At 51.0% G+C, this 12,686-nt stretch overlaps 2 protein-coding genes across 2 annotated transcripts; both read right to left on the bottom strand.

Moving 5' to 3' along the window:
- Positions 1–514: 514 nt before the first annotated feature.
- On the bottom strand, positions 515–1,063 carry Z519_08569 (uncharacterized protein; the record flags this gene model as incomplete). The annotated part of the gene is made up of 1 exon (XM_016766297.1): positions 515–1,063. The coding sequence occupies one exon, from the start codon at positions 1,061–1,063 to the stop codon at positions 515–517; it is 549 nt and encodes a 182-aa protein (XP_016617455.1).
- Positions 1,064–5,494: 4,431 nt separating this feature from the next.
- On the bottom strand, positions 5,495–12,564 carry Z519_08568 (protein pyrABCN; the record flags this gene model as incomplete). The annotated part of the gene is made up of 2 exons (XM_016766296.1): positions 5,495–9,139; positions 9,313–12,564. The coding sequence occupies 2 exons, from the start codon at positions 12,562–12,564 to the stop codon at positions 5,495–5,497; spliced, it is 6,897 nt and encodes a 2,298-aa protein (XP_016617454.1).
- Positions 12,565–12,686: the final 122 nt, after the last annotated feature.

Raw genomic sequence — 12,686 nt, 5'->3', positions numbered from 1 at the left:
TCGTCTCTTCCTTCCAATTCCACCTAGAGACCCAGCGGCTGCGGCAAGTTGCTCCCAATTATCCCAGAGGGATGCCCGTCCTTCCCAGCCCCTCTCCCCAGGCTGACTTATCAAAAGTCACGACTACTGAGGTTCGGGAACGGGGGAAGGCTGGCCTCTCCATCTAAAGGCGGTGCTCGTGCTCGGTCCCTTTTGCTCCAACAAAGCTTTTCTTGGAATTGCTCCTCTTCCGGTAGTCGACAGCCTGGTCGTTCTTCCGGTCAAGTATTCCCTGACACGGTCGACTTGCCCTCGTCGCTGATTCTCTTGTAGGTGGATCTCCGTAGCATCAAGCTCAACTGGAGACCACCCACAGTAAGCCAGGTGGTGTGTTGTAGCGGGGACCTGGTGGGACTGCAGCGGCGGCAGAGTCGAGTTTCGTAACGTCGTAGCCTCGCGGCTCAATAGATGCTCTAAGCAAGGGGTATCAAATTATCGTAAAGGCGTGTCATGTCATGAGGGCGATCACGCCCACTCAGTCATCGCCATCGACTTCAATGGCAGTCTCCCGCACCGTGACTGGTCGGTTTTGCTTCCAGCTCTGATCATTGAGTTCGTAGGTCGACTTCGCGGCGGATGGCGGGGGAGGAGCTCGTCTCCTGGGGCTTGCAGGCGCCGATTTGGACTGGGAGTCCTTGTTGGCCACGGGCTGGACCATACCAGATTGAACGGCGTAGACTTTGCCGTTGCTTTGCGACTGCTGCTCAATCGTTGTGTCGTCGTCAACCTCGCAGTCGAAGATGGCGACTTGATCGACGTGCGTGGCATCCTCGTATTCTTCGTCGGAGGCAGAGTCCTCGAACGGATCACTGTCAGTGTCGGACTCGGAGTCGACCATGACAGTCTCGGAAGGGGTGGCTAGGTCACGAGACCATCGACGGACATTGTCGACGATGGAGGCGTGTAGGACTATGCGGTGGAGATCTGGAGTTTGTCGGCGGCACTCTCGGTCGAGCTTGGTCTGCGAGAGGTGGTAGACCTTGTAAGCCTGGATGGCCGGGTTTGATGATGTGGAAGTGAGCATGGTGATAGTATAGTGTCGACGTGTGACGTACTCGGTACGGGTTGGTGGATGGTGGTACTGGACTTCTGGTTGTTGGGGAAGAGAAAGGGGGTGGTAGAGTGGGATGGGACAGAGGAATATATCTTTTTGATAGACAAGGGACCGTATTGAATAGCCGGGTAATGGGCCGTGAAATTCAGGATGAATGGAACACGGGCTTTGGTGCGAGCTGGTCGCCCCGGGAAAGGTAATTACCCTCGAGTCGCCAGACGCATTATCATCCGTCTGTGCGGAAAGAAACAACCTCTAAACCGGCCAATGCGCAAGAATTTCGGAACATGCGGGTGGGTGACTAGGGAGTCCTCTAACCCTTAGCGCATCCTGCAGACATGGTGGACGGGAAAGGAAGTCGTGAGGTAAGCGTGCAGAGCGTCGTAATACGTGCCCATGATTGCACGGTCAAGCACGGTGACGAGGGTGACAGCGCAGCGTGCAGGAGGGAAGTCTGTGTCCGTGACCTTCGGAGCCGGTGTCCAACAGTCAACCACCTGAAACTTTCTCCGGTGCAAGGATCAAGCGGGTGGTGTGCGCACCCAACGACGCGACTGTCATTTTCGCCCAGAGTCTTGGTACGAGCGTCGGCAGGTGATCAACTGAGCGTGGTGGTAGTAACCGTGATAGACGCCGTGATCGTATGAAATAGCAGAGATACAGTGAGAGAGAAGGGAAGAGGCAAGGCAGAAGTGATGGAGAGTATAGCACTCAGTATGTCCTCGATGTGTATAGAGTAACGTGACTTCCGTACTAGCGACCCCATTGTTAGTGGGCAGTGACGTAGCCGCCCCTATTTTCTGTTGCCGGATTCCCGTCAGTTCCAGTCCCAATGATTTCCACCGTTCATGGTTCCGTCTGTCTCGTACCAGCACTCAACCCGCTGTTTGTAGCATCTGAACCTCGAGCTCACCCTATTCTGCCCGTTGCAACGCACCCTCTACAACCGCGCGTGAGAAAACTTCAACCGTATACGCTATCCCATTCCCACGGATAATTGTTTTGGGAAGGTGCTACGTACTCGGTTCTCAGGTGCTCAGACCACCCCTTCCGGTTAAACCATCCAACCCCAGAGGTAAGGTGACAACTGCATCATTGTCTATGTATATACACCGCCAACCCTCACCGACCAGCCATGGGTTCTGGGGTCTCTGATGTGTCTGCCCTTTGGATGACCTGAGCAAATGCAGGGTGGGCACCGTGGGGTCTACACTGGTGTAAGTCAAAGTCGATCTTCACCAGAATCAGCCGGACACCAATCAAATGTCAGCCCCGTCTTTCTCTGCCGAAACAGCCAGATGGAAGACGGTCAACCGGTGAATGGGTAAGCTTCACTTACTCCGTCAGGCCCCGCATTGTACCACTGGGCGCGCAAGACCACTCTGCAGCTGATAGGCCGCGATTGACCGTGCAGAAATCGGGACCGAGTGCAGCCAGTCAAGGTTCGAAAGAGCCTGACTGTGAATGCATCCCACCCATTACTTAATCCCCCTAACAACTGACACGACCGACACTACCGAGTACTCTCTTCGGACAGTGCCCTAACCGCTCTCGTTGCGATTACTGCATTCGGGATGTTTCCAGAAGGTGTACAGGGCCACAGGGCAGCACGGCAAGATATCATCCACCGTCACAGTTTCACCTTACGGAAGACCCAGCACTTTGCTGACCTTATCTCTTCCTGAGACGAGTGGACATGGCCCGCAAGATAATGAGGGTCTTGGGAACTGCCAAATCAAGAAACATTCCAGAAGGCCTCGCTGGGAAACAGATCCTTCGCCCCGGGTTCAGTCTGCACAAGCACACCTTCACGTCCGCTATCTGCGACTTCCTCACACATCAGTCCTCTTGAAGGATTCAGGGTCACTCTTGCGATGTCTCAGGACCCGAGAACTTCCAGTTTTGACATCCTTCTGGAATTCTATCAGATTCCCCACAAACAGATCGACACCTTCTCCACTGAGCGGTTTTTCATCCGGTGCGACCCCGAAAGGACGCCTAGTACAAGATTGCCCGGGACATCGCACATCGACCTACTTGTACTCGGTGCAGTGAGCCCTATATTTCTCAATATTTGTGCTACGGCCGGATAACGTGTGGGTAACAGAACTGGTTAATAACTCATTTGTTCCATCAATGTTCGATCGTCCATATGTCGTCTGCTGTGACAACCCTGGAACTCCTCGGGCTCAGTCGGCGAGCTTCTTTATATCTTACATGCACAAGATTTCATCAACACCACACGACCTCAATTCAGATAACAAAGGAAAAAACAACTGGACGCCCAATACGTGAAACTCGTTTTGCTGCACCTACTTGTAGTCTACGTCAACCACTAGCGGCCCCATCTACATACCCAGTCGGTGCGGAGCGGTAGCTTGCCGCTCGTCGGTCCCGGAAATCGTCTCCTAGGCGCGGAAATTCCCATAAAATGTCCCATACGAATTACACATGATCTTCTTCCCCTCATTTGCGGGACGGACTCCGAATCAGAACCGACTTTTGCAATACCTCGACGTGCCGCTGGTGCCGCCTACGGAAAATCATCGACGCCGTTGTATGGGTCGCTTCATGTTCCACCAGGCCTGAAAACACCTCAATGATTTCCGATGACTCCGAGGAGAAAGATTCGATTTTGAGCGCTTTTTGCTGTCACCGACAAGAAACGTGCACAGGCATTCTGAAAGACGACAGCCGTGGACTGGGGAATTCTCAACAACAGACATGCACAGTATGTGGTCACATTCTCATTGACAAGTTTTTGGAGGCGACCGCGACATATGCTGCAGTCAAACACCAATCAGAGAGGGGAATATAGAAAATTTCTTGAAACGGTTTACGCTCGCTTCAGACATCGGATCCTAGCCACGGGTTGAAACCACAGAGTTTTGTTCTGGGGTTATTTGACTGGGGACTGGCACATCTACAGATGACAGATCAGAGACCCGCAAAAGAATGTTATGTTCTGGCCACAAGAATTGCCAAAGAGGGCAGTCTGTCGATGTGCGACAGGGGATGACTGATTATATCTGCACTGACTCAGCCTATCCCCCCTCCAATTATAGGGCACATTCGTTACACACTCATCAAGCGCAAGGTTTGGCTCATGTGCTATGACATGTACTCGATGGTTACAAACACCTGCTGTTTTCTCAAGCTAGTATCCCTTTTTTTGTCGCTGCTTTATCCCACAGAACAATCGAGACTGGCAAAATATCTCCAGGCCTACTGAGCGGACTTTTGCCAGGGGAGCACCACAGCATCTCTGTTGTCGCTCGGCTAAGGCTATTGCTTCCGAGACTCTGGATTCAGCCTCAATTCAACGTGCTCAAAGGGGAAAGTGCATACTCCCCGCGAAAAGAACAGGATCTCTCCGACTCGACTGGGAACAACAACCTACACCGCAAGAGCGCTCAACGGATGGCCCATCTGCAAACGATAAGTGGCAACAGGTTTTCCAGCGCAGACACAGCATGCGACCTCATGGATGTAGCTCTTGTCTTGCCCAGGTGAGATCTTCTTTCCACTAAGACGGCAGCCATAAAGACTCTGTTAAGAGAATAGTCACGCCCTAGGATTGGATCTAGTCGGAACTATTGGTGAGAAGACGCTCAAAACATCGCGACTCACTCAGGTGTGTCTGCCTGATATGATGGGCGAACATGCGTACTAAAACATCACTCCATGAAGAGGTGAATACCTCGTTTTGGGCAATCGACCGTCCCTCACACTTTGGCAGCGAAAGCCCCGTAAGTCATATGCAAATGCAACAAAATCGGCGAAACGCACACACAAAAGGGGGGGGAGAAGAAAAAGAGAGCGAGGATTAGGATCTTCTCTTATTCTGTTGTCTGATCAAACATGAAGATACACAGACATATAACATATATACCATATACAGACTGATACACACATACACACATACACATATACACATATACACATATATACATTCATTACTTCATCACGTCATATACTCGCCGCGAGGCGGAAACGTCCAGAGGGTATCCGCTTTTATCTACTCCGTGTTCTATGAAAATGATGTCAATCTAGGTCTACAGTTTCTATCAACTCTGGCCTTTTTGGGGGGGGCTCGTATTCCATTGCAATCTCGGTTTTGTGCTCACAGTCTGGGTCCATTCTCAAATGTTTGAATTTCTCTTTTTTGGTTTGGTTGATTTCATTTTCATTTTCTCCCTCCTTCCTGTGCTGCGTCGACAATGGATTCAACGCTCAAATTACTTTTTTGCCCAATTTTTTTTGGTGATTTCAATTTGTGTGTGCGATTTTGTGAAAGTTCCGTCCAGCTCAAGCGTGCCAGAGACATTGAGAAGAAACTGGAAGTCGCAGAGGATGAACGGGAATCTCTCCGTCCCAAGTCTCTCGCGCCGCGTTGTCATTCTAATGCGCCAACACGAGGGCCAGCAGTGCCATCCTCGTGTACAACCCGTACCGCATCTGCCTGAAATAGGCTGCGCGCTGATCAAAGTCGACTTCCTCGCTGATCTCCTTATTCCTCGGCAGCGGGTGCATGACGATCATGCTCTGCTTTGCGTATTTCAACACGGAGTTGTCCACAATCAGACTATCCTTCAACCTCTCATATTCGTCGAGGGACGGGAATCTCTCTTTTTGAACACGCGTGCAATACAACACGTCGCTCTTGGCAACAATCTCGGGTGTGAGTGTGTCTGACTCGATGGCCAGTTGACCCGAAGATACGATAAGGTCGCGCACTTCAGCTGGCAGGGCAAGCGCCTTGGGTGACACGAGGTTGATGCGCACTTCGTAGTACTGGAGGAGTTTCACCAGGGAATGAACTGTGCGTCCGTACTTGAGATCACCTGTGAATGTGACAGTGAGACCGGTGACAGTGCCTAACTCTTCGCGGATGGTGAAGAGATCGAGGAAGGCTTGGGTAGGATGTTCGCGACTCCCGTTGCCTCCGTTGATGATAGGGACAGGCGAAAACTTTGCCGCAGTGGAAGCAGACTCTTCGTCCGGATGGCGAAGTACGACGGCATCGCCGTAGCAGCCTAGCGTCCGGATACTGTCCTGCAGGGTCTCGCCCTTTTGAGTACTTGAGTGGTCGGTGTTAATGGCGATCGTGCGACCTCCCAGCCGCTGCATTGCAGCGTCGAAAGATCCCGAAGTGCGGGTGCTGGGCTCGTAGAACATCGTGCAAAGAACGCGGGATTGCAGGATGGGGAGGATGCCTTGACGTTGGACACCCAGGCGCATTTCCTGTGCAACAGTGAAGAGGATATGCAGATCCTGCCGGTTGTACTGGTTGACGGAGAGCACGTGGCGGTTTTTGAAGGGGGATGAAGCGAGAAGAGAGAGAAGAGAAGGCGAGATTGTGGACGGAGGTTGCGGTTGGTACAAGGCTGCGGCTGGCAGTATTGGACTGGTCGTTTCTAGGACTTCATCCATGGGGCGAGCACGGACAATTGGCCTGCTTCGAGTGCTCATTGAGACACGTCTGTTTGCCATGGTGTCGAGCATGGAGGTTCGTCTGTCACTTGGACTCTCTACTTGTGCCTGGATAACGGGAGACGCAGAAATCCCCGCTGCCGAAACAGGATGGAGTAAGTGCGATGACATGTCTGAACCTCGAGGACCGTCGAGAAGGACTTCACCATCAAGGCAAGCAGTCTTTCCTTGGAAAATGACTCTCGAAACTGCACCGCGCAATGTCCTTCCGACGAACGGTGACCATACCTCGCCAACTTGAAGCACATAGGGGCGATCAATATCAATCTCGACAGAGGTGGATGCCTGTTCATGAAGTTCAAAGATGGCGGTCGGGTTGTCGTGCAGACGGGTGGTCAAGTCATCCACAGTCATCTTCCCCTCCGAGACCGCCGTCAACAGCAGCGGAAGAGCATCGGTTATCCCTACAGTGGGGGCTGCGTTTTCACCAGCAATCTGATATGGCAGGCTGCCAATCGAGAATACATCAATTGTCGGCAGGTGATCCCATAAAGCTTGCTGGTCAGCAGCGGTCGGTAGCGCAGAGCAGTCGGGATAGTCTGCTTGAGACAAGAAGAGACTGTAGACTGACACGTCACATGTGACTTTCAGGCCCTTCTCCTTGGAAAGAGCAATCAAGCTGATATCGTCCTTGGATGTGACATTGTGTACGTGGACTTTTCGATCATGTAGACTTGCGAGTAAGAGGATTGATGCTAGATCTGTGGTTTTTGCGTCCGTCACAATTGGCTTGTAGGACGGCCACGTTCCGAAATGAGCTGTCACAGTTGCAACCTTGTTGATGTTGCCTGAAGAGAGATGGTTGAAAGGGATGAAGAGCGATCCGACTTCTTCCTTGACATTGACAATCTGCTCGGAGTTGGAATCGGTAGCCGCTACAGACAAGTTGAAGTCACAGAATGCTCCACTTTGAGCATTGTGCTGTGCAATTTTCAGAGATTGGGCATCGGTGACAGCACTATCGATGCCGACGGGCATGACCCGAACCATGCTGAAGCCTGCTGCAATGGACGCATTGGTGACGAGGGAGAAATCTGGAGATCCTTTCTGAGCAATACCGGGGACAAATGCAGCTACATTGACCAACCCTGGAAGAAGCACTGTTCGATGACTTGTTTGGAAGTCGATATTCCGGATGTTCAAGTCATAGTGTCTGGCTAGTGCTTCGATGAGGATCTTGGCGATCTTGACATTCGTGATCAAGGGAGTCTGATAGTCGACAGCCATTCTTCGAGTACGATATCCTTTGCTCATATAATTCGCAGGTCTCCTAAATCGATTACTTGAGGGCAAGTTGATGTAGAGGTCGATCATGTTACTTGCCAGGTGTTGGGTCAGCGAATACTCTGATTTTTGATCTTTGTCGTCTCCACCGAGGACCTCCAAGTATTTAACTTTAATTCCATGCTCCTCAAGGAAGTCAGCCGTGCCCGAAGTTGCAAACAGGTTATATCCCATATGGTGCAATTTCCGCACCGAGGGAAGCATTTCCATCTTGTCTTTAAAAGATCCGATGGAGAGAAGGATGTTCTTTTCAGGGAGTTTGAAACCAGTCGAAATGGTTGCCTTGATATATGCTTCATAACGATCTCGTCCAAAGCAGGCAACTTCTCCAGTTGACGCCATCTCAACACCCAAGACGGGGTCTGCGCCGGACAAACGAGAGAAGGAGAATTGAGGGGCCTTGACACCGACGTAGTCTGGAGGCAGGTTGATGGGCGGATAAGGTGTCACAGGTTTGTCCATGATAACGTTGGTTGCCATCTCGATGAGGTCGACGCCCATGACTTTCGAGACAAACGGGAAGGATCTCGAGGCTCGAACGTTGCATTCGATGACTTTGATTTCGTTGTCTTTGGCAATGAATTGGATATTGAACGGACCTGTGACATTGAGAGCATTCCCAATCTTGCGGGTCGCTTCCTCAATTCGTGCAATAGTCTCTGGCTCAAGGTCCTGTGGAGGACATATGAGGGTGGCATCTCCCGAATGGACACCAGCATTTTCAACGTGTTCCGAGATGAAATGCCCAGTCATGACGCCGTCTTTTGCCACTGCGTCCATTTCGATCTCTTTGGCATTCTCAATATACTTGGTGATCACAACAGGATGTTCCCTTGACACAGCCACTGCTTGATTGAGGTAGCTGGCGAGATCATCCTTGGAATACACTGTATTCATTGCTGCACCAGATAGAACATATGATGGTCGTACCAGAACAGGATATTGGACCTTTTCGCAGAACTGTAGTGCGTCCTCGATGCTTGTAAGCTCTTTCCAGGAGGGCTGGTCCACCTTGATCCTGTCCAGCATTCGGGAGAATTTGTACCTATTCTCGGCCGAATCAATCATCTCGGGCGATGTTCCCAGTATCTTTACATTGAGCCTGTGCAAAGGCAAAGCGATATTGTTCGGGGTCTGCCCGCCCATCGAAATAATGACACCACTAGCTGATTCCAGCTGATAGATATCCAAGATCGATTCGAGATTGATATTCTCGAAGTATAGCCTATCTGCTTCGTCGTAATCGGTAGACACTGTCTCCGGGTTGTACTAAGAGAATTTAGCGAGGAACTTGTCAAAGATTGGCTGAAAATCAGTGCAGAAAAAAAAAATAAGAATATGATAACAAAGGTCCAGAATCCACCCAGGGAATAGTATGAGCTCAAAGCCCATTAATAGGGCAGAAGTGCGCAAGCGAGCATATCAAAAGAAACATAACTTACATTGACCATGATAGTTTTGGAGCCTTGCTGTCGGAGAGTACGGATGGCCCTGACTGAGCACCAATCAAACTCCACAGAGGAACCAATTCGATAGACACCAGAACCCAGCACCATTACTCCGTGGTCATCGAACGTAATGTCGTGCTCAGTACCATTGTAAGTAAGATAGAGATAATTTGTGTAAGCGGGAAATTCGGCAGCAACAGTGTCGATCTGCTTGACATAGGGGTGTATGCCTGCCTCGGCCCTTAGACGTCTCACCGCCAGCTCATTCGAATTCCAGTAGCGAGCTAGCTGTCTGTCAGAGAATCCAAGTTGTTTGGCTTGTCGAATAAACGCCGGAGAGATGCTTGTCGCCGTGAAAGTTGACATGAGTTTGGCGAAATCGCTCAAACCTTTCAACCGAGAAAGGAACCACTTGTCAATCTTGGTCATTTCCCAAATCTTGTCTACCGAATATCCAGCGTGCATGGCATTGGCGATCGCGAACATTCTTTGGTCCGAAGGAGTTTGCAGTTCGTCGTCGACGGACATTAGAGGGTTTGAGATATCCGAGAAGCCGAGATTATGAAAATCTACAGAGCGGATAGCTTTCTGAATAGCTTCTTCGAACGTCCTGCCAATGGCCATGACCTCGCCAACACTCTTCATCGAAGACCCGAGCTGTGTAGACACTCTGGTGAATTTCTTCAAGTCCCATCGGGGGATTTTGACAACAATGTAATCGAGTGAAGGTTCGAAGCAAGCACAGGTTTTCTTCGTGACTGAATTGGATATCTCGTTCAGTGGAATTCCCAGTCCGAGTTTGGCGGCAATGAACGCCAACGGATAACCTGTCGCCTTGGAGGCTAGAGCTGAAGATCGAGATAGCCTGGCGTTCACCTCTATGATGCAATACTCCTTAGAGAAGGGGTTGAGAGCGTACTGAATATTACACTCGCCCACGACACCCAGATGGCGAATGACATTGACGGCTGTGGTACGTAGCATGTTGTAATCTTCATCCGACAGAGTCTGCGAAGGGGCGACAACGATCGAGTCCCCGGTATGGATTCCAAGGGGGTCAAAATTTTCCATATTGCAGACGGTTATACAGTTGTCTCGGGCATCTCGGACAACCTCGTATTCGATCTCTTTCCAGCCCTTCATACTCCTCTCGATGAGCACTTGTGGACTTGCAGCAAACGCTTTTGTGCATAGCTCGCGCAGCTGATTTGGATCCTCAGCGAATCCACTGCCGAGTCCGCCCAATGCATAAGCAGCTCTGACAATAACAGGAAATCCAATGTCTTGGACAACTCGCATTGCCTCCTCCAAGCTCGAAGCGGATGCTGATTTGGCGCATTTTTCTCCAATCGACTCCATGCTTCTCGCGAAGAGTTCCCGGTCCTCGGTGGTAATTATAGTATCAATTGGAGTCCCCAAAACTTGTACTCCGAGAGCTGCAAACTCGTCTTTCAGTTGAATGCCAACTTGTAGAGCGGTTTGACCGCCAAACGTGCAGTAAATGCCGTCCGGCCTCTCATATTTGATGACTTTCCGAACAAAGTCTGCGTTGACGGGTAGGAAATAGACCTTGTCAGCAAGACCCTTGGAGGTTTGTATAGTTGCAATGTTTGGGTTGATCAAAACGGTGTATATTCCTTCCTCCTTGAGAGCTTTGATTGCTTGACTGCCAGAATAATCAAATTCTCCCGCTTGACCGATGCTGAGGCCACCGCTTCCAAGCACAAGAACTTTCTTGACCGTCACACGAGGATGTGCTTGTTCGTTCTCCTCGACCATGCCGCCTGGAAAGGTCACAGGACGAAGCAGAGCGTCCACAGATTCAATACTCTTCATGATCGCGTCAACGAAGACATCGAATAGGAATTCAGTGTCTCTGGGTCCAGGCGTGGACTCGGGATGAAACTGCACGCTGAAATACGGTCGAGACACATGCCGAATACCTTCGTTGCTGCCATCGTTTGCATTCACAAACAATTCTTCCCACCCTTCGCGAAGTGTCATAGAATCGACAGCAAATCCATGGTTCTGTGAAGTGATGTAGCACCGTCCGGACAATAGGTTTGTGCAGGGAATGTTGTGACCACGATTACCGAACTTCATTTTCAATGTCTCCGCACCAGCTGCGCGAGCCAGTAATTGATGACCGAGACAGATGCCGAAAATGGGTGTTCGCGCCTCCTTCAAAGCCTCGGAAATGTGTTTGATGGTTGTCGAGAGCATCGCGGGATCTCCGGGGCCATTGGAAATGAACAGTCCGTCGTAATCTTTTCCAGCAAGAGCTGGAAAGTCATAATCCCACGGAACCACGAGGACTTCTACCCCGCGGGATAGGAGACATCGCAGTTGGTTGTACTTCAGACCGACGTCCACAACCACCACACGAACAGGCCTTCCAGACGGATGAAGCAGAGCTCTGGTTGCGGGAGGGGAGAGGACTCGGGGTTCCTTCACAGATACCTCTGCCACCAGGTTTCTCTCGTTCTGATCATGCCAGTCGATTCCTTCAACTTGCTCTCTCCAATTTTGCGGGCCCATCACTACGTCTCCATTGGGGAGTCCATCTGGTTTGAAACCATTGGAAAGCTTTGACTTTGAAGAGGGTCTTGCCTGGAGCATGCGGCCAAGCATGCTGCCCTCCTCTCGAATTATCTTTGTCAGAGCTCGGGTGTCGACACCACACATTGCCGGAATACCCTGTTCTTTCAACCAGGCTCCTAGAGAAGACGTAGCCAGGTGATGAGAGTAACTCTCACCCGCGTATGAGGCAACAACAAGTCCTCCGATATGGATGTGGTCGGATTCGAAGTGCTTGGGGAGATCCCCTAGCAAGTCGTCCAAGGTGTCTCTAGAGGGCACACCGTAGTTGCCGACAAGTGGAAAAGTAACGACAAGGATCTGGCCGCGGTAGGATGGATCGGTGATAGACTCTGGGTAGCCTACCATCCCGGTTTGAAAGACGAGTTCTCCAGAAATACTTTTGTTGGCACCAAAGCTAAGACCCTCGAACACTTGGCCATCTCGGAGCTCGAGATAGACCTTTGACTGGTCGCCGTTGAGGGGTTGAGGTGTGGCCATAGGGTTGAGAGCACCCATGTGGTCTCCGTCGATCTGGTAGGTCGGAGAAAGAGGCCCTTCGGCATTGCTAGTACCCACAGAGGCGGCAACCGTTGGACTCTGAGGCAGATTACTGTCACTGGACATCGGGCGATGACCATCGGTGGTCAGGGAGACTGACCGACTCATGGCGAAATGAGAGGACTGCTGTCAGCACAGCAGGCGAATAATCAAGGGTACATCTGATGCGTACGATGGCGATGATGGGTGAGATTATGTATTCGCCAGTGCCGACGCCAGACCTCAATAAA

This window comes from Cladophialophora bantiana (genome assembly GCF_000835475.1).
Source record: "Cladophialophora bantiana CBS 173.52 unplaced genomic scaffold supercont1.13, whole genome shotgun sequence".
NCBI lineage: Eukaryota > Fungi > Ascomycota > Eurotiomycetes > Chaetothyriales > Herpotrichiellaceae > Cladophialophora > Cladophialophora bantiana.
The sequence above is the reverse complement of the archived record's forward strand: the minus strand, read 5'-3'. Positions and strand labels throughout refer to the sequence as shown.